This window comes from Bufo gargarizans, chromosome 9 (genome assembly GCF_014858855.1).
Source record: "Bufo gargarizans isolate SCDJY-AF-19 chromosome 9, ASM1485885v1, whole genome shotgun sequence".
NCBI lineage: Eukaryota > Metazoa > Chordata > Amphibia > Anura > Bufonidae > Bufo > Bufo gargarizans.
Window position 1 is genome coordinate 129,155,367 of NC_058088.1, and position 19,296 is coordinate 129,174,662.

Sequence of the window (19,296 nt, forward strand, 5' to 3'; positions counted from 1 at the left end):
CAAGATTTGTGCGAGGTTCCTTGCTACTTCCCCACTTGTGCTGCTGGTTAGGACGTAAGGGAAGCATCAATTTTGACGTAAATTTGTTTTCCCTTAGTCCTAACAGCAGCACACAAATATCCCTCCCTCTATGCTGTTATGATTACTTGTTAAAAAAGCAACTAGCCCTATGAAGGGCGGCCTATATTACAGACATAAGAGTGATCTAATAATGCAGAAATTTAGCAAATTTCTCCCCAAACTACAGGGGGAGAGACTCTGGATAGAGTCATGCCTGTCAGACCAACACACAGGACAAAAAAAAAAGCAACTAGCCCTATGAAGGGCGGCCTATATAAGGAGGGGGGAGTTAATTAGTTAATTAATTACTAAGGATGCAGAATTTTATTCAGCAAAAATTCCGCCTGTCCTGACCAGCTTCACAGGGGCGAATACCCCCCACTTGTGCTGCTGTTAGGACTAAGGGAAAACAAATTTACGTCAAAATTGACGCTTCCCTTTCCTCACTTGCTCCGGCTCCTGAAACATGCTGCCAGCCCTGGCCACTAGGCCCCAGCGCTCTACTCTTCTCCCTGCTCCTTCTGATAACCTGGCCCCCACCTGGAGAAGCCTCTCCCCGGCCTGATGAGGGACCCGCCTGACGCCTGCGGTCCCGCTGACAGGTGAGTCCTGTCCTGAGGCTCGCCCCCCTCACGGAATCTCTTGCTGGGGGAATGCTGCCGGCTGACTAGACCTCCCACGTGGCCTGGAAGAGCCGGCAGGGAAACACACCCGCTCCTCTCCCGCTGGTCCCCGCCGCAGTATCAGATTCCTCCCGCTGCAGCAGTGGGCGGCCGCGGAGGTCCCCCCTCGCCGCACCGGAGGGTCCCTGCTGGGGCTCTGTAGCCAGCTCTGGACTCTAGGGGTCATTTGAGGGCTCAGGTGCGTCGGTTGCAATGACCTCCGAGTGCTTGCCCTTTCAGGGACATCGACGAGGGATGGCCCATGCATAGCAGCCTGAAGAGACTGCTGCAACCAGCCCGCTCCATGCTGCACCGCCGCAGCCCTAACCGCCGCCATCAATTCCTTCAGATCTGCCATGCTACCTGAACTTTCGCCCCTAGCTCCCTTAAATACTGCACACCAACCTCCACTGCCCCACCTTCTGCTCCATCAATCCTGACTATTGTCCCTACTTTGAATTATTAACTCCTTCTATGTCTACCCACTTCCCCCTAAGTCAACTCGCCATTCCGCTATGGCTACGCCCTGCTCCATCGCTGTTTCTTACTAAAATAATCGTTTACTGCAGCCCTGATCAGGGTGCAGCAGAGGACATAACGGCACATTCTAGGTGAAGATAAGGTGACATGAGTCAAACTGTATGCAAAGTCGTTCCTGGCAGTTTTCTAAAAAGAATCAAACTGTTCTGGCACTTTTCAATTTAATAATTAACCATTCATAATGTGACAAGCAAATAGCCTGCACTTCCTATAGCGCTTGCTAGGTGAGCTCCACAAACATTTTGATTCCGGTTGTATCTCCCACCATAAAAGACATTACAGGATGTGGGCCAACTGCCCAGGACGATAGCCGTCACTTCATGTAAAGAATCTAAGTAATGTCAGGTTAATGCAGCTCTATGGCACACGCAGCCGCTATTAATGGGTGACTCATTAACTGCAGGTCTGGAAACTTTCCCTGTTTCCCTGAAACATTCAAGTTTCTGAAAGTGAAGAAACATTCCCTATAAAATCACGCTGATTAAGGTGCTCGTTCCCTAAGGAGAGATAGTACCCCCCCTAACAGGCCTCTTACCCAGTTAAGCCAGTACTCTCTGCTCTGCACTGATGAGGGGCAATCACCCCGAAACAGCTGTCTGCAGATGAGGTGCTGGCTTATTTAATATCCAAGTCATGTCTCAAGGCTTAGTTAAAGAGCTGAACATTGACTTAGAGGCAGAGCTTGTTAAAAGCTAATTTGCATCTCTTCCCTCCCAGAATTCCAGAGGAGCATGTATGAAAACATGAAGTTATGAGTGCAGAACGTCATACTGACCAGGAGCTTCTTACAATAAGGCCTCCTGCACAAAACACAGATAACGGGCATGCCGCATTATCCCTTTCAATATGTTTCAAATACCTATTATTGTCCACAAAACAGACAAGAATCAGATGTGTTCTATTTTTTGGTGGGGCTGCAGAAAGGACTTTTGTGGCCCTATTGAAATGAATGGATTTGAATGAAGATCCATTCGACAAAACATACACAAGACAAAACTACGGTTGTGGGCATGAGGCCTAAAGCTAGGACTACACAGCGATCTTGACCGCACTACCCTTCAGAACTACATCAGGCCACCAACAGTTACTGGTTAGCACTGCAACCACTGAAGTGAACAACCTACAAGTTGCCACCACCTCAGGCTTTCACACTAGCGCCTTTGCAATCCATACATGGGCCAGATTTCATATACCGGAATCCGCTGCTAATGTTAATGAATAGAGCTATTCACAAGGGTATATAATTTCCGTCAGTATTTGAAATCCGCTGAATGTCCAAGTTTTGTCTGCAAAACTGATGGTATGCCATCAGGAATCCGTGCATAAGGGTCCATTCACAAGTCTGCAATTCTGTTCCGCATTTTGCGGAACAGAATTGCGGACCCATTCATTTCTATGGGGCCGCAGGATGTGCTGCCTGGACCCGGAAATGCGGATCCGCATTTCAGTTACCGAAAAAAATAGAACATATCATATTAATTTCCGCAATTGCGGACAAGATTAGGCTTCTTCTATTATAGTGCCGGCGATGTGCGGTCCGCAAAATGCGGACCGCAGATTGCTGGTGTCCATGTTTTGCGGATCCGTGAATCCGCAAAACACACACAGATGTGTGAAGAGCCAGAACACGGACGGATTCCAATGTGCTCATGTGGAAGCAGCCTCAGAATGACAAATAATCCCGCACTGCACCAAATGAATCAAACATCCTGTGACATCTGATAAATTTGTGCAAATTATAGCAACGCAGACTCCTGCAAAACTGACTTTAAAAATTCCCTGATAATAAATCTCTCCCAACATCTTAAATATATTTCTACTGTATGGGCGTCAGTCACTCCACTTATCATCACTCATGTTTCCTCCACTACATCTCGGACTAGCACTTTCCACCTCTGCCTCCTCATCTTTACATTTTCCCTAAAGGGACCTCTCCCATTCTGGACACTTTTCTGGAACCAGCATCTCCACAACTCCGTCTCCTGTCCTTGTTGTCATCCAATACTTTACTGTGTCGCTGTTTTTCCAACCTCAAAGATTTGCCTTCAGTCTTTTACTCTCACTTTTGCTTAAAATGAACCTTCTTTTAAAGGTTAACTCAGGGGCAGCAATCACAACAAAAGCCCCAGGTCTACAGAGCCAGCTGAATCCAGACAGCAACTTTCCTTCACATACCACAAATTCCCTGAGACTTGATGATTCCCAAAGGGAGTCTGGGAAAAATAACCCAAGCACAGAAGAGGAATCTTTATAGGACTGTTCCATGGTGTTTTATTGGATTCCTGATTACTACCACATTCACTGCGTTTCCATTAGAGTCCAAGAACTTGCTTTCATTGTCTCGCCGATGACTTTGACAGACTAGACCACTGCAGAAAAGGACTGAAAGTATCTCTGAGATGTGACAGGGAAAGAGCTATTGATATGACGGTGGCACAGTACGGAAAGTGGTGAGAACCGCACCAACTCTCTTCTCAGCATTTACACTTATATAGATAGAAAATGTATTTAATGAAAATTTCATTCGGCAAGGAATAAAGCCCAATATCACATATGCTACAACAGGGGTAGACATCCTCCTGCACTCCAGATGTTGTGAAACTACAACTCCCAGCATGCTCACTTGCTCTGCTCTTCTCAGAACTCCCACAGAAATGGCTGAAGCCTGCTGGGAATTTTAGTTTCACCACATCCGGAGTGCCAAAGCTTGCCTACTCCTGTGCTACAATAACTCTGCTTCTAAAAGGGAATCAATTTCCATTAAATTATTTATTTATTTTATGCACTTATATAGCACTACTATATTCCATAGCACTTTACAGACATTAGCAACCTACTGTCCCCAATGGGGCTCACAATGTAAGGTCCCTATCAGTATGTCTTTGGAGTGTGGGAGGAAACCGGAGTACCCAGAGGAAACCCATGCAGACATGGGGAGAACATACAAACTCCATGCAGATGTTGTCCTTGGTTGGATTTAAACCTAGGGCCCCAGCCCTGCAATGTACCAGTGCTAACCACTAAGCTAATTAAGGAGTTTCTCAGGCCTTGGAGTCAACAATCCCTTTGGTCCAGACCTGTGCCAATGAACATTAAAAAAAAAAAGGACTCACCTGTCTGCAGTCCTGCCATTCCTCCATGCTTGGCCACTTCTGGTTAATACTTGGCACAAGCCTCTGTGATCACTTAGGCCTATGACTGACCACAGCAGCCACGGGACCCAGCTGGGGGTGGAGAAGTAGCTGGGAAGGGAGCACAGAAATTTCTAGTAGGAATAATAGTGGAACATCACAGCACACATTTATGGAAAATATCTAGAATTCTTATTTCACGGGGAGATGACATATTTTTTGTATTCTGACTGTAACGAACCCTTTCAGCAGACAAGGGGTTAAAATCAGTTTAGGCAATATGCCCCTTTCTGAGAGACAGGCACAGCTACTGCAGAACACCAACCTCTCGAACTGGATACAAAATAGCACTCCAAACTGGAACCTCGCGAATAGCTGCCGGCAGACGAACAGGAAAAGCGTACAGTCAGCTTACACTCCTGGCAATCAGTCTCTAACAGCATATAGGGAATCCCCCCAATAACGAGACAAGGCTCCGTCTTGAGGGTCAGCAGTGGTCTGATGTGCTGGCACACCCAGCCTGGTTTTCATTAGTTTTGCAAATACAGAACAGATAGAACACATCCCCACAATGCATCATGGTTTCCTCCTCTCTGTCCCAGAGACAACCGAAGGCAATCCAATTATCTCTCAGGACAAAGGGAGATCACCAATACACATGTGGAGACAGACAACAGGACAGACATCACCATTTAAACACACAATGGCACACCCCACAGCAAACACAGACATTTAACATATCCCCAGATAGCTCAAGTCTGAGTGCATATCATTAGGTGAATGGCACTCAGAATACACGAATACAATAATATTAGCTATCTGGGTGCCCTCACATAACATACAATTTAAGCGAACGCATAATAACATAAAATACAATTCTACAGACAGATTTAAGCTGTGCGGCCGGTCTGTTTTCCCCTTTAAAGTTACTATGGGCCATAATCCTGAGGCAAGAGGCTTTTAAACAGCCCTCTCCAAAACCCAGTGGCGAGGTTGGTTTCGCCACACTGACATTATTGTACAGACAAGTAAAACAGAGTCCACAGTAATGAATCTTCAGTGAGGTGGATTTTTTCAAAGATACTGGCACACGCTGCACTGGGGAGATATACTGGCACACACTGCATCAGGGAGAGATACTGGCACACGCTGCACTGAGGAGAGATACTGGCACACGCTGCAATGGAGAGAGATACTGGCACACGCTGCACTGGAGAGAGATACTGGCACAAGCTGCACTGGAGAGAGATACTGTTACACGCTGCACTGCGGTGAGATACTGGCACAAGCTGCACTGGGGAGAGATACTGGCATAAGATGCACTGGGGAGAGATACTGGCATAAGATGCACTGGGGAGAGATACTGGCACAAGCTGCACTGAGGAGAGATACTGGCACAAGCTGCACTGGGGAGAGATACTGGCACATGCTGCACTGGGGAGAGATACTGGCACATGCTGCACTGGTGAGAGATACTGGCACAAGCTGCACTGGGGAGAGATACTGATACACGCTGCACTGCGGTGAGATACTGGCACAAGATGCACTGGGGAGAGATAATGGCATAAGATGCACTGGGGAGAGATACTGGCACAAGCTGCACTGGGGCGAGATACTGGCACACGCTGCACTGGGGCGAGATACTGGCACATGTGCACTGGAGAGAGATACTGGCACATGCTGCACTGGAGAGAGATACTGGCACATGCTGCACTGAGGAGAGATACTGGCACACGCTGCACTGGGGAGAGATACTGGCACAAGTTGCACTGGGGCAAGATACTGGCACATGCTGCACTGGGGCGAGATACTGGCACACGCTGCACGGAGGAGAGATACTGGTACATGTTGCACTGGGGAGACATACTGGCACAAACTGCACTGGGGAGAGATACTGGCCCACGCTGCACTGGAGAGAGATACTGGCACATGCTGCACTGGAGAGAGATACTGGCACATGCTGCACTGGAGAGAGATACTGGCACATGCTGCACTGGAGAGAGATACTGGCACAGCTGTTCTGAGGAGAGATACTGGCACATGCTGCACTGAGGAGAGATACTGGCACACGCTACACTGGGGAGAGATACTGGCACACGCTACACTGGGGAGAGATACTGGCACACGCTGCACTGGGGAGAGATACTGGCACACGCTGCACTGGGGAGAGATACTGGCACACGCTGCACTGGGGAGAGATACTGGCACACGCTGCACTGGGGAGAGATACTGGCACACGCTGCACTGGGGAGAGATACTGGCACACGCTGCACTGGGGAGAGATACTGGCACACGCTGCACTGGGGAGAGGTACTGACACACGCTGCACTGGGAAGAGATACTGGTACAAGCTGCACTGGGGAGAGATACTGGCACACGCTGCACTGGAGAGAGATACTGGCACACGCTGCACTGGGGAGAGATACTGGCACAAGCTGCACTGGGGAGAGATACTGGCACAAGCTGCACTGGGGAGAGATACTGGCACAAGCTGCACTGGAGAGAGATACTGGCACACGCTGCACTGGAGAGAAATACTGGCACACGCTGCACTGGAGAGAGATACTGGCACACACTGCACTGGGGAGAGATACTGACACACGCTGCACTGGGGAGAGGTACTGACACACGCTGCACTGGGGAGAGATACTGGCACAAGCTGCACTGGGGAGAGATACTGGCACACGCTGCACTGGGGAGAGATACTGTCACCACCAGACATCTGAGAAGCTCTGACAGATGCCTTTCAGAACCTTCTCCTCGAGCTTCCTTTGTTTTGCTTTCAGTTCCTCATCTCGTTAGCCTCTCTCAGCTGTCATGTAGTTGGACTGATTGCATCCCTTTAAATTCCTCCCCATAGTGCATCAGTGTGCAGTTTATATTACTTCCTGGAGTGTGTGTGCATGCTGATCCTACTTCTCAGTCTTCTACAAGATAAGTGTTGTGCATTCATTAGTGTTTTTCTGTTTGCTGGATCCCAGGTGACCCTCACTCCCTCCGTATCTAGTGTAGGGAGCCGGTGGTCGTGTCCCCTCACTATTATAGGGTGTTCAGGTGTTATACAGTCGAGGTATAAGGATATGCGATCATCTACCATTGGGATTTTCACATAGGCTGAGCAGTAAGGGAGAGAGCCAGGTCGGATGCAGGGGTCTCCCTTTTTGTTCCTTAGTTTTGGATCCAGTGAGTCGTATATTCATTTTGTGTTGTCTTATTTCCTGTACACCTTCCGTGACAGATACTGGCACACGCTGCACTAGGGAGAGATACTGGCACACGCTGCACTGGGGAGAGGTACTGACACACGCTGCACTGGGGAGAGATACTGGCACACACCGCACTAGGGAGAGATACTGGCACACGCTGCACTGAATAGAGATACTGGCACACGCTGCTCTGGGGAGAGGTACTGACACACGCTGCACTGGGGAGAGGTACTGACACACGCTGCACTGGGGAGAGATACTGGCACAAGCTGCACTGGGGAGAGATACTGGCAGGGCCGGTGCTACCATAAGGCAGACCAAGCGGCCGCCTTAGGGAGCACCCTGGGGGAGGGCGGAAAAATGAGACATGGAGGGGGAGAAATGTGACATGGGGGTCTGATGGCTGACATTGGGGGCTGATGGCTGGGGGATGATGTCTGACATGGGGTTCTGATCTGAGGTCTGATTAACATTGGGGGTCTGATTGGGGCTGTGAGCTGAGGTCTGATTAACATTGGGGGTCTGATTGCTGGTCTGACCTGAGGTGTAATGGAAAATATTTTTTTCTTATTATCCTCCTCTAAAACCTAGGTGTGTCTTAGAGGGCGAAAAATATGGTCCTTAAACCAGCCATTGTCTAAAGCAGAGAGAAGATACCAGGACCACAGAGAGGAGAAGCATGGGGGGTGGGGGGGAGCCAAAATGTAGCTTCGCTTGTGTTGGCAAAAATCCTTGCACCGGCCCTGGATACTGGCACAAGCTGCACTGGGGAGAGATACTGGCACAAGCTGCACTGGGGAGAGATACTGGCACACGCCGCACTGGGGAGAGATACTGTGTCCTTCTGCATGGTATGGGAGAAGGACACAGTAGGTGAGGGTGAAGTTGGTCATGGTGGTATAGAGGCAGCAGGGTCACTGGTTGTAGGCTTGTCTGAAGAGGTGGGTTTTCAGGTTTCTTTTAAAGGATTCCACTGTAGGTGAGAGTATGATATGTTGGGGTAGCGAGTTCCAGAGTGTGGGGGATGCACGGGAGAAATCTTGGAGGCAATTGTGGGAAGAGGTGATAGGAGAGAAGGAGGTCTTGTGAGGAGAGATTGCGTGTCAGAGATTGCGTGTGGGGATGTATTGGGAAAGTAGCTCAGAGATGTAGGGAGGGGACAGGTTGTGGACGGCCTTGTATGTATTTGTTAGTATTTTGAACTGAATTCGCTGGGCACTTGAAAGATATTGCGTCTGGAAGACCTAGCAACTTAGATTTATACCACTCAGTGTTCAATCAAGTGTGACCAAGAAAGGACCAGATACAGGGGTGAAATAAAACAAATACTCAATAAATCCAGCAGGGAAAGAAACATTAAAGTTCAATGCAGACAGAGCAGGGAAGAGAAGGAAAGATGAGGGTTGTGGACAATATCAGACTCAGGAAAAGCTGGGTGCAGCAGTTAGGTTTAATGCAGATAAGAGAATCACATAAGAGAATCGCTTGCCATAAGGTTTGTGGGATGCTTTTCAAAGTTTCTAAGCCAATTACCTACTACTTAGGCCTCTTTCACACGAGCGTGACGGATTAGTTCCGGATGCGTTCAGGGTGCGTTCAGTGAAACTTGCACTATTTTGCAAGCAAGTTCAGTCAGTTTTGTCTGCGATTGCGTTCAGTTGTTCAGTTTTTTCCGCGCGGGTGCAATGCGTTTTGATAAATCACGCGCGTGATAAAAAACTAAAGGTTTACAAACAACGTCTCCTAGCAACCATCAGTGAAAAGCGCATTGCACCCGCACTTGCTTGCCCTATTCACTTCTATGGAGTCAGGGCTGCGTGAAAAACGCAGAATATAGAACATGCTGCGATTTTCACACAACGCAGAACTGATGCGTGAAAAACAACGCTCATGTACACAAACCCATTGAAATGAATGGGTCAGGATTCAGTGCGGGTGCTATGCGTTCACATCATGCACCTGCGCGGAAAACTCGCTCGTGTGAAAGGGGCCTTCGAGTATATCAAAGTATCCCCAAGGCTATGATTATACTCTGTGCTGCCCATTAAAAGCACAGCATGTGCACAGTGCATGCATAAAGACATTGCAGATACCCCCTAGGGTACAAGCACCAGTGCCTGGGAACATAGGTGCTAAACAACATGGGAACCACTTATATTAGGGTGGATGTAAGGTCCCTATTGAGAACTGGTTGTTATGGTTGTTATGCATTAGTCTTCCACAGTTCTCAATACGATGAGCAAATCAAGGGTTTTACTGAATCAAAGATGGGACTTTTCTTGACATGTTGCTATCTTAGGGGAGAAGGATGAAAGTGGCAAAAATGGGTTTACAATGCATCCAAATAAATGTCTTCTTACTTCTTCATGTACTGTATAAGTGATCTTCTCTTGGCAAAAGAGAACAGCACTGTCATATTTGATGATAGTAAAATGGTGACTGAAGAACATCATTGCCATGTCTTGCCAAACAACTGAGGGACGGGTCCTTCTGTTTTAGTAATAAATTTAATCCCCCATACACAGTTGTGGAGCATCTTTTTGGACCTCTGTGCTGCAGTGCTCCTCTGTCATTCATCCTCGAAACATATGAATACAATTGACAATACCAATTCTCTTGTCATAGGGGTGTCCCTGCACAGTCTGGAAATGGCAGCACTGATTGGGCAATGAGAGTGCAAAGGAACAGACCTCCACCTCCATAAAGTTCTAGGAAAAGATGCTACAGAATTGTAATTTTTATAGACAGGTCCTTGCTAGTAAGATAAGAATCAGATTTTTAAACTGGGCAGATACTTTCCTCTTGGTCAGTGTTTCTCATTAAATTACTATGACATAGCTGCATATTTTACAGCTTTCCTTCCACATTCCAAATCATGCTGAGTTTTAAACTCCCTGGGTTAGACTTTGTTCACATCTCCAGCACAGAGCACAGGATCCAACATTGCCAGACCCCCTACTTCACCGACAGATCCCATGCAATGACGTCTAGTGGTGATCCGACAGATTTCTCGCATAAATGCTAGGTTTTGAATGGACAAAAACCTTTGCATGCAGCATCCAAACTAGAAAACCCTCAATCAAACCTTGATGGACCAGTAACAAGCCAAAGGACTTCTTCTGTGCTGTGTAGTTCCATCATATATCAGAAATGGAACAGTGTCATGGCTTTCATTGCAAGAAATGATGCAAGTGTGAACACAATGTAATACAGCAGCTGGATTTACAAAAGTCCAGTTTACAGAATCCAAATGAAATCTGTTCACTTGATAGAAACCACAGCATTTCAGGACCTGCCAAAAATGTAGCACACGACATTTAACAAAGTTTTGATACTTTGCATTACAAGTCAGAAGCAAGTAACATTTCATCTCGTCTTTCTGTGTCAAGGAAAATGTTGAAAGATCCAGGGATGTATGGTTTCAATCAAGGATGTCCAGTTTTACTGATGTGCTAGTGATGTGGCTTTTGATTATCCAAAAATACAGACTAATGTAATGACTAAAGCGTCCTGCTTACATCCCTCTCGCATCCGAAATGCTCAGTCTGATCCCCCACTGTGGGCAGCTTTATCGCTGATGGACTCCACATGCGTGGTCCAGGTCATGGACGCTGGCTGACTTACAGAAAGGCAGGGGAGGTCTTATTGACCAGCAACGCCAAAGGGCCTGGGCAATGACAGCAATAGGAAACACCCCGGGGCACTTGCAGATCATTTGTATATCTCTTCAAACTTCACAGCCGCAGACTATACTGAAAGCGGTAGGATATGAGTCAATGTGCCCGTCTATGTGAACCGTAGCAGTTTATTATGAGAAAAATATCTGACAGAGTCTCTAAAATCTATGGGGTGGGGGTTCATGGACTTTGTGCCAATTAGAGGTGTCAAAATATTATAAAATTTTGAGCAGACATCATTTGCAGAAATAATTTAGCGACTTTTTGCGTTTTTATGCCACTCACAGAATCCGGAGCGTTTTACTTCATCACAGTTTTCATTAAAACTAGCATATAAAACATTAATCTTCAGAAGTTTCCACCTATATCTGTGCACTAGCAGCTCATCTGGAGTCGATCACTGAGCACAAAGGAGCAATATGCATTACATGTCACCCCCAGCTATTCAGAATGAGGATTAACCTCCGTGTTCTTTGGCTATGTGATGGAAGTGAGCTATGCCAATACCTTCTGTGATGATTACAATGGCTGGAAGTTAGGCCTCAACTCTCATTCTTAACCCCACCTTTGAGAATATGTGATACGTGAGAGGTATGAATTCTGTCACCAGGCCTAAGGTCTAGTGACCCTCTAGTGATCCTCCTAACCTGCTGACCTCTCCTATTCACATGGTAACAGCTCTCTGCTGATACAGAATGGTATATTAAAGGCTACCACTTCTGAAGTTAAACAGTCTGCCCCTTCTTACAGAGTGGATTCTGGTGATATGTTACGATCTGTGGATGTGGATCTATTGTGATAACAACCCAGGCTGCTGACCCAACGAAAGCAAGGACCAGAGGCTAACAAAGTCCAAAGTCCAGGAATGCAACTGTCAGTATACCGACAGATAAATGGCACACAGCTCAGAAAGCAAGGGAAAGCAGACTAGCAGAATTTAGCAGGACCTGTGTTGATCAGGCACAAAGTGACAGAGACAAGTGCAGTACTCCAGAACAGGGAGAATTTGGAAATGATTTGCTGTTAAATGCTTGTCATGTTTTTTTAAAGGTTTTTTTTATGCTCTTTTTCCCCAGTATAGTGGTGTATGGATGGCCCAGCCAGGATTAACAGTCCTGGCTCAGCTCAGCAGGAAGCTTGGGTGTTGATACTGGATCCACCTCCGCTGAGTCTAGAGCGTTCTAACCTGGAGTTGGCAAGTACTGTATAGGAAGAGTGAGGAAGCAACTCCATGTACTCTATTCCTCCTCACAGGACTGGACTAAAGCTACAGAGACTTATTGACCTAAGGATGATCTATAGAAAGAGACAAGGAGCTTCAGAATCTGCATGACTGACCAATAGAGTAAGTAAGGTATCCTGCTTCCTACGCTTTTTAAACTTTACTATAGTGAGGGGAATGATTTTAAGACACCATTCACACTTGGACATGACCTGGCCAGTCATACCTTAAAAAGCATCTAAAAAACATGTACACCTTAGTTGCAAATTACAGGCACAGTTGCAAAATTGAGATTCCAGCCATAGATTCTGCAGGAAGAGACTTGAGAACAGTAAAGAGGAAAGAGTATGATAATTTCCATCCTTGCTCAAATCCATACAAAACCATCTGGGATATTCCCACTGTATATTGTGGAAACTGTGTTTTTGGGTGTACTACAACTACCATTTTGCAGGTAAGAGAGTTGTTTATTCTGCCACATCTGTCCTGGTTGCTGACTCCTGCACCATATGCTGGGCGTTGGACTTTCCAGCCCTGCCTTGTACCCATAAAAAATACACTCAACATCACTGGCACCTCCAACTAACATCAGGCAGGAGCCCCAGAACCAGGGAGTGCACATGCCTTCACTGCACAGCCCGAGGGAGCAAGGCCACTGTGATTGTGACAGCCAGAGCCACTCCAACTCCCATCCTCCACTTGGGCTCCTCATAGGCTAGTTGCACAAACAGGTATTTATAAGGGAGCTGATGAAATAGTTATTCAGCAGCTGGAAAGCAACACACAGAGCAAGGGGAAAAGGGTGTAACCCCTAGAGTGCTGAACCTGAGGTCAGATACACAGAACTAGGCTCCTGTTCACACATACACATTGAGAGTGGAGCTGTGGACACAGCTCGCCAGTGTAATTACAAACCGGATTCCAAAAAAGTTGGGACACTATACAAATCGTGAATAAAAACTGAATGCAATGATGTGGAGGTGCCAACTTCTAATATTTTATTCAGAATAGAACATAAATCACGGAACAAAAGTTTAAACTGGGAAAATGTACCATTTTAAGGGAGAAATATGTTGAATCAGAATTTCATGGTGTCAACAAATCCCAAAAAAGTTGGGACAAGGCCATTTTCACCACTGTGTGGCATCTCCCCTTCTTCTTACAACACTCAACAGGCGTCTGGGGACCGAGGAGACCAGTTTCTCAAGTTTAGAAGTAGGAATGCTCTCCCATTCTTGTCTAATACAGGCCTCTAACTGTTCAATCGTCTTGGGCCTTCTTTGTTGCACCTTCCTCTTTATGATGCGCCAAATGTTCTCTATAGGTGAAAGATCTGGACTGCAGATTGGCCATTTCAGTACCCGGATCCTTCTCCTACGCAGCCATGATGTTGTGATTTATGCAGAATGTGGTCTGGCATTATCTTGTTGAAAAATGCAGGGTCTTCCCTGAAAGAGATGACGTCTGGATGGGAGCATATGTTGTTCTAGAACCTGAATATATTTTTCTGCATTGATGGTGCCTTTCCAGACATGCAAGCTGCCCATGCCACACGCACTCATGCAACCCCATACCATCAGAGATGCAGGCTTCTGAACTGAGCGTTGATAACAACTTGGGATGTCCTTGTCCTCTTTGGTCCGGATGACATGACGTCCCAGATTTTCAAAAAGAACTTTGAATCGTGACTCGTCTGACCACAGAACAGTCTTCCATTTTGCCACACTCCATTTTAAATGATCCCTGGCCCAGTGAAAACGCCTGAGCTTGTGGATCTTGCTTAGAAATGGCTTCTTCTTTGCACTGTAGAGTTTCAGCTGGCAACGGCGGATGGCACGGTGGATTGTGTTCCCTGACAATGGTTTCTGGAAGTATTCCTGAGCCCATTCTGTGATTTCCTTTACAGTAGCATTCCTGTTTGTGGTGCAGTGTCGTTTAAGGGCCCGGAGATCACGGGCATCCAGTATGGTTTTACGGCCTTGACCCTTACGCACAGAGATTGTTCCAGATTCTCTGAATCTTCGGATGATGTTATGTACAGTTGATGATGATAGATGCAAAGTCTTTGCAATTTTACGCTGGGTAACACCTTTCTGATATTGCTCCACTATCTTTCTGTGCAACATTGTGGGAATTGGTGATCCTCTACCCATCTTGGCTTCTGAGAGACACTGCCACTCTGAGAAGCTCTTTTTATAACCAATCATGTTGCCAATTGACCTAATTAGTGTTAATTGGTCTTCCAGCTCTTTGTTATGCTCAAATTTACTTTTTCATGCCTCTTATTGCTACTTGTCCCAACTTTTTGGGGATTTGTTGACACCGTGAAAATTTGAATCGACGTATTTTTCCTTTAAAATTATACATTTACTCAGATTAAACGTTTGATCTGTCATCTACGTTCTATTACAAATAAAATATTGACATTTGCCATCTCCACATCATTGCATTCAGTTTTTATTCACAATTTGTTTAGTGTCCCATCTTTTTTGGAATCCGGTTTGTAGGTACTGAATGCTTTATAAGGATTAATATATCATTTTTAATATGTACGGCAAGCTTTATGCAGTTATTCCTGGGATTGGGAGGAAGCTTAGGCCTCCTCACTAACTGGAGGGTTGGCTGAGTGCTACATTATTACTGTATGTCCGAAATATCATCATGGTGAAAATGAATGACCCAGTACAATACATGCTTCACTATGACAGATACAATTCACTGTTAGAAAACCTCCCAACTTTTTGACCGTTCAAAGAGGGCCACATATGGTTCATTGCGTGAAAGATCAATTTTTCCTACCTACGGTAATTATACACTTCAATAGTTTTCTCATTCATGGAATGTGCACAAATTATCTGATTATAGAAATTTCTAAAATTCAAATAGCATCAAATAATAAAATAATATACAAGGTGGGCTGTAATATAGAGAGATGAACCAGATAAACACTTTCTGGATCAATATAGTAAATGCAGTAATGAAAATCTATACCTCAGATCAAAAAGAGGGAAATTTATGGGGCAAAGAGGGACAGAGGGACCTGGGTCCAAAATAGGGACTCTTGAGAGGTCTGGACTAGCAATGCTGGTAACTAAATGAGGATGATGATAGAATCCATATTAGTAATACAGTCAGAATACAGTCTTTACAGAAACAGGGAGGAAAAGAGGGATTGATGGATAGATAGACAGACTGAGGATAAAATATTTGTCTACGGAGCCCTTTAGTTGCTGCGCCTGTATGGTATAATGATTAGCTAACTAAATGTCTGACCTGCACCGAGAAATATGTTACAAAGTGGAAATCTCCCACTGCCTCTGACTGCCCCCAATATGTACAAATCCAACAGGAGGACATGTGGACTTTGCAGTGTGCCAGGCACCACAATGAGGGTTAACCCACTAATCCCCAGCTGGGCGCATTCATTTAATATCAATGCTGTATATTTACAGACAAAACTGAAGCCTGAAGGTTGTGTATCCCGTGTGCATCAAGCAGCTAATCTGTAACACGACTGCACTCCATGTAATGATGGCACGCTAAGGACGGGTTCACATCACTGCTTCATTTTCCGTTCTTCTGATCCGTCAACAGAACAAAAAAAAAAAAAAGGAACGGATCCTGTATTTTAAGCATTCGTTATGCTCAGTCATGCACATTTTGCCTCCGTTTTACAATTTTTAGCCATTTCTGCCTGAGATCCATTATTTTAAATGGAAAAAAAAAACTTTGTGTAGGAAGACAGAAATGGCTAAAACGGATGAAAATTGGGTATATCCAAATATATTATCGGTGGATTTACATAAGACCACAGTTAGGTCCCTTGCTGACGAGTGTGTGCGAATTAGTTCCGAAAGCATTGCGAATGTGTTCAGTGAAAAATGCGCGATTTTGCAAACAAAGTCATTCAGTTTTGTCTGCGTTCGGGTTCAGTAGTTGCGATTTTCATGCAGCTCCATTTACTTCCATGGGGCTAGCGTTGCGTGAAAATCGCAGAATATAGAAGTGATGCGTGAAAACCAACGCATATGTACACAGCCCCATTGAAATGAATGGGTCCTGTTTGCGTGCAGGCTCAATGCCTTTGCATCATGCATTGCACCCGCACGGAATACTCGCTCATGTGAAAGGGGCCTTATCCAATTTTAAGTCCCTACACACACAAAGGCCAGAACAACTGTGTGTATCTTTTTTTCTGTCCACTTGCGTTCCCCTATAGTAAAGATGAGGTATAGACATTTGAAAAAAACACCAAAAGCTACAACATGCTGCATTTTTTTAAAGAAGCCAAAAGGACAAAAAAATACCACCTGATTAACAAAAACACGCTTTACATATTTCCCATAGACCTTCAGCTAACATCTGGAGCAAAAACGTTCACTAAAAACACAAACGTACAGAAAGACTTCTGGGAAAAACCGACGTGTGAACCCCAGCTTTGAGATTCAGCAGAAAAGTAAATTCTACGTTATACAGTAAAATATGGAACACAGGGTACTGTTACCTTGAGGCTGCGTCAAATGGTTTCTTGGCTTTGCAATACAACAGAAGTGGGGCAACATCCAGTCAATTAGTCTGATTAGCCAAGAGTTAAAGCCTGAAGGTGCTAAGCAGAATGCGGGATAGAGGGACGCTGAATGCCAGCTCAGCCGGTGACCCTGCCGAGCTGTTGTCACTGAGTATGCAAAGTAAAGGTGATCAGGGAAAAGTCCTTGAGAGAACATAGGCCCCACCTATAGCAGAGCTCCTACCAATGAGCAGAAAGGCTCGCCAGCTGAGTGCCATGCACAACTGCCATACGCTGTGACAGACTGATGCACAACAATCTCACCTGACATCACACCCATAAAACTACAGTCTTCTTCCACTCCCCCCTCACTTCTGTGTAAGCATCTTCCTGATCTCACTGACTCGGGGGTGTAGAATACCACAAGATACTGAGGGTAAAACAGTCATTTTGCTATTGATTTGCTGACAGAATGACAGTCCACCATTGATTTCTGAGAATGTAAAGGGGAAGTCTTATTGTAGATATTAACAGCTTAATGACAGGATATGCCAAAGAAGTCTTATAGATGAGGATCCTACATCAGAGACGCAGACCTTTATCCAGAAAGGAGTCCCTCAGCCCCCATCCAGGGTCTGACTGGAGGCAGAGTGGCTTGGATTATGCCCTGGTAGCTGTTTCTACAAATCCTGTTACAAAAACAGGGTAGATTGTCCACTTCTGAAATCCTGGCCACCTCTGCATTCAGTCACAACCTGGATGTGCCGGCCAGTGGCCACATGCACAGGGTCGAGTATCTCTGCCAGGGCTCATGCACACGAACGTGGTTTGGGTTCGCATCTGATCCACCTTTTTTGTGGGTTCGATGTGGACCCATTCACTTCAATGGGGACGCAAAAGATGTGGACAGCACTCCGTGTGCTGTACACATCTATATGTCCGTTCCATGCATTATTATTCTTGTCTGCATTACGCACTTTAAGGGTAACTTTCATGATTTTCTAGTTTAGGGTACTTTCACACTAGCGTTTTTCTTTTCCGGCACTGAGTTCTGTCACAGGGGCTTAATACCAGAAAAGAACTGATCAGTTTCATCCCCATGCATTCTGAATGGAGAGAAATCCGTTCAGGATGCATCAGGATGTCTTCAGTTCAGTCACTGAACGGCGTTTTGGACGGAGGAAATACTGCAGCATTCTGCGGTATTCTCTCAGTCTAAAATTCCAGATCAGTTGCCGGCATCAATTTACATTGAAATGTATTAGTGCACTATCCGGCATTAAAAATACCGCAATGCGCAGACCGGTAAAAATGTGAAAAAGTATATAACGGATCCGTTTCTACAGATGACATCCGGAGAGACAGATCCGTTCTTGCAATGCATTTGTAAGACGGATCAGTATCCGGATCTGTCGACAAATGCTGTAGGTTTGCATTTAGATTGTCGGATCACTCTGCCGCAAGTGTGAAAGTAGCCTAATTAGAGCTAAGCATGTATACCTGAGTTAGTCTGTCAATGATTGTCAAAAGATCTGTAATCACCTTATAATTACAGCTTTCATTAATGTCCTCTGTCCCTTTCCACTGCTCCCTTAAAAGACAGTTGCTATGGCTTGTCTGTCTCTGGCTAAGACAGGAAGACAGAGGGGCGGTCCTTCACACTGCATGCCTGCATTAGGCTGCAGAGTGAGGAGGCGTGTCTCTCAGTAATCCAATGTGATTGGCTGGCAGGGAGCTGTTGGCTACAGTAAGTGTGTTTGGGAAGTGAGGGAAAGCAGTTTTGGCCTCAAAGGACTGGCAGGGGAGCCATCTTGAGAAGGTCCTCATATTGTAAATGTTTAAACAGCCGTAACTAAGGGAAAAACAGTGGTATGTGAAGAAACTAGAGATTACTTTATGCATAATACTGCTGCAGCAGTAACATATGCTAACATTTTTTTATGAAAACATGACAGTTACCCTTTAAATCCTTTAGTGAATTTCTTTGATGGAAAGATTTAGATCTCCTGAAGGATGACCCCAAGAACTGTATCTCAACACCAGTATTCGGAAAGTTTTTTGAAGGCTTCAGATAGCTGAACTTGATTTTATCCATCCTGCTCCTGTAATACTAACCAGATTATGAGGATGTAAAATACAGAAGAAAATACATTTTCCTGTGGGTCTGCAACAAAGAACACATGAACTACGTGTTTTTGCTGTGGAAATGGCTGTGATTTCATCCTCTCCTTTGCAAAGGGTGATCTCATCATAATGATCATGCAGCAGATTTCACATCCGCACCGGAGGTC

At 45.6% G+C, this 19,296-nt stretch overlaps 1 protein-coding gene across 3 annotated transcripts in view; it reads right to left on the reverse strand.

The window, feature by feature from the left end:
- Positions 1-19,296, reverse strand: part of STARD8 (StAR related lipid transfer domain containing 8) — a 226,777-nt gene that overhangs the window by 142,016 nt on the left and 65,465 nt on the right. Inside the window, exon 1 of one of the 3 annotated variants that reach the window (XM_044305495.1) lies at positions 17,003-17,156. The exons of the other annotated variants lie outside the window; for them this stretch is intronic. Within the exon in view, the coding sequence (XP_044161430.1) occupies positions 17,003-17,060 (58 nt within the window). The 5' untranslated portion in view covers positions 17,061-17,156. Of the gene's footprint in view, positions 1-17,002; positions 17,157-19,296 lie in introns of those variants that run through there. 3 annotated transcript variants of the gene reach the window in all.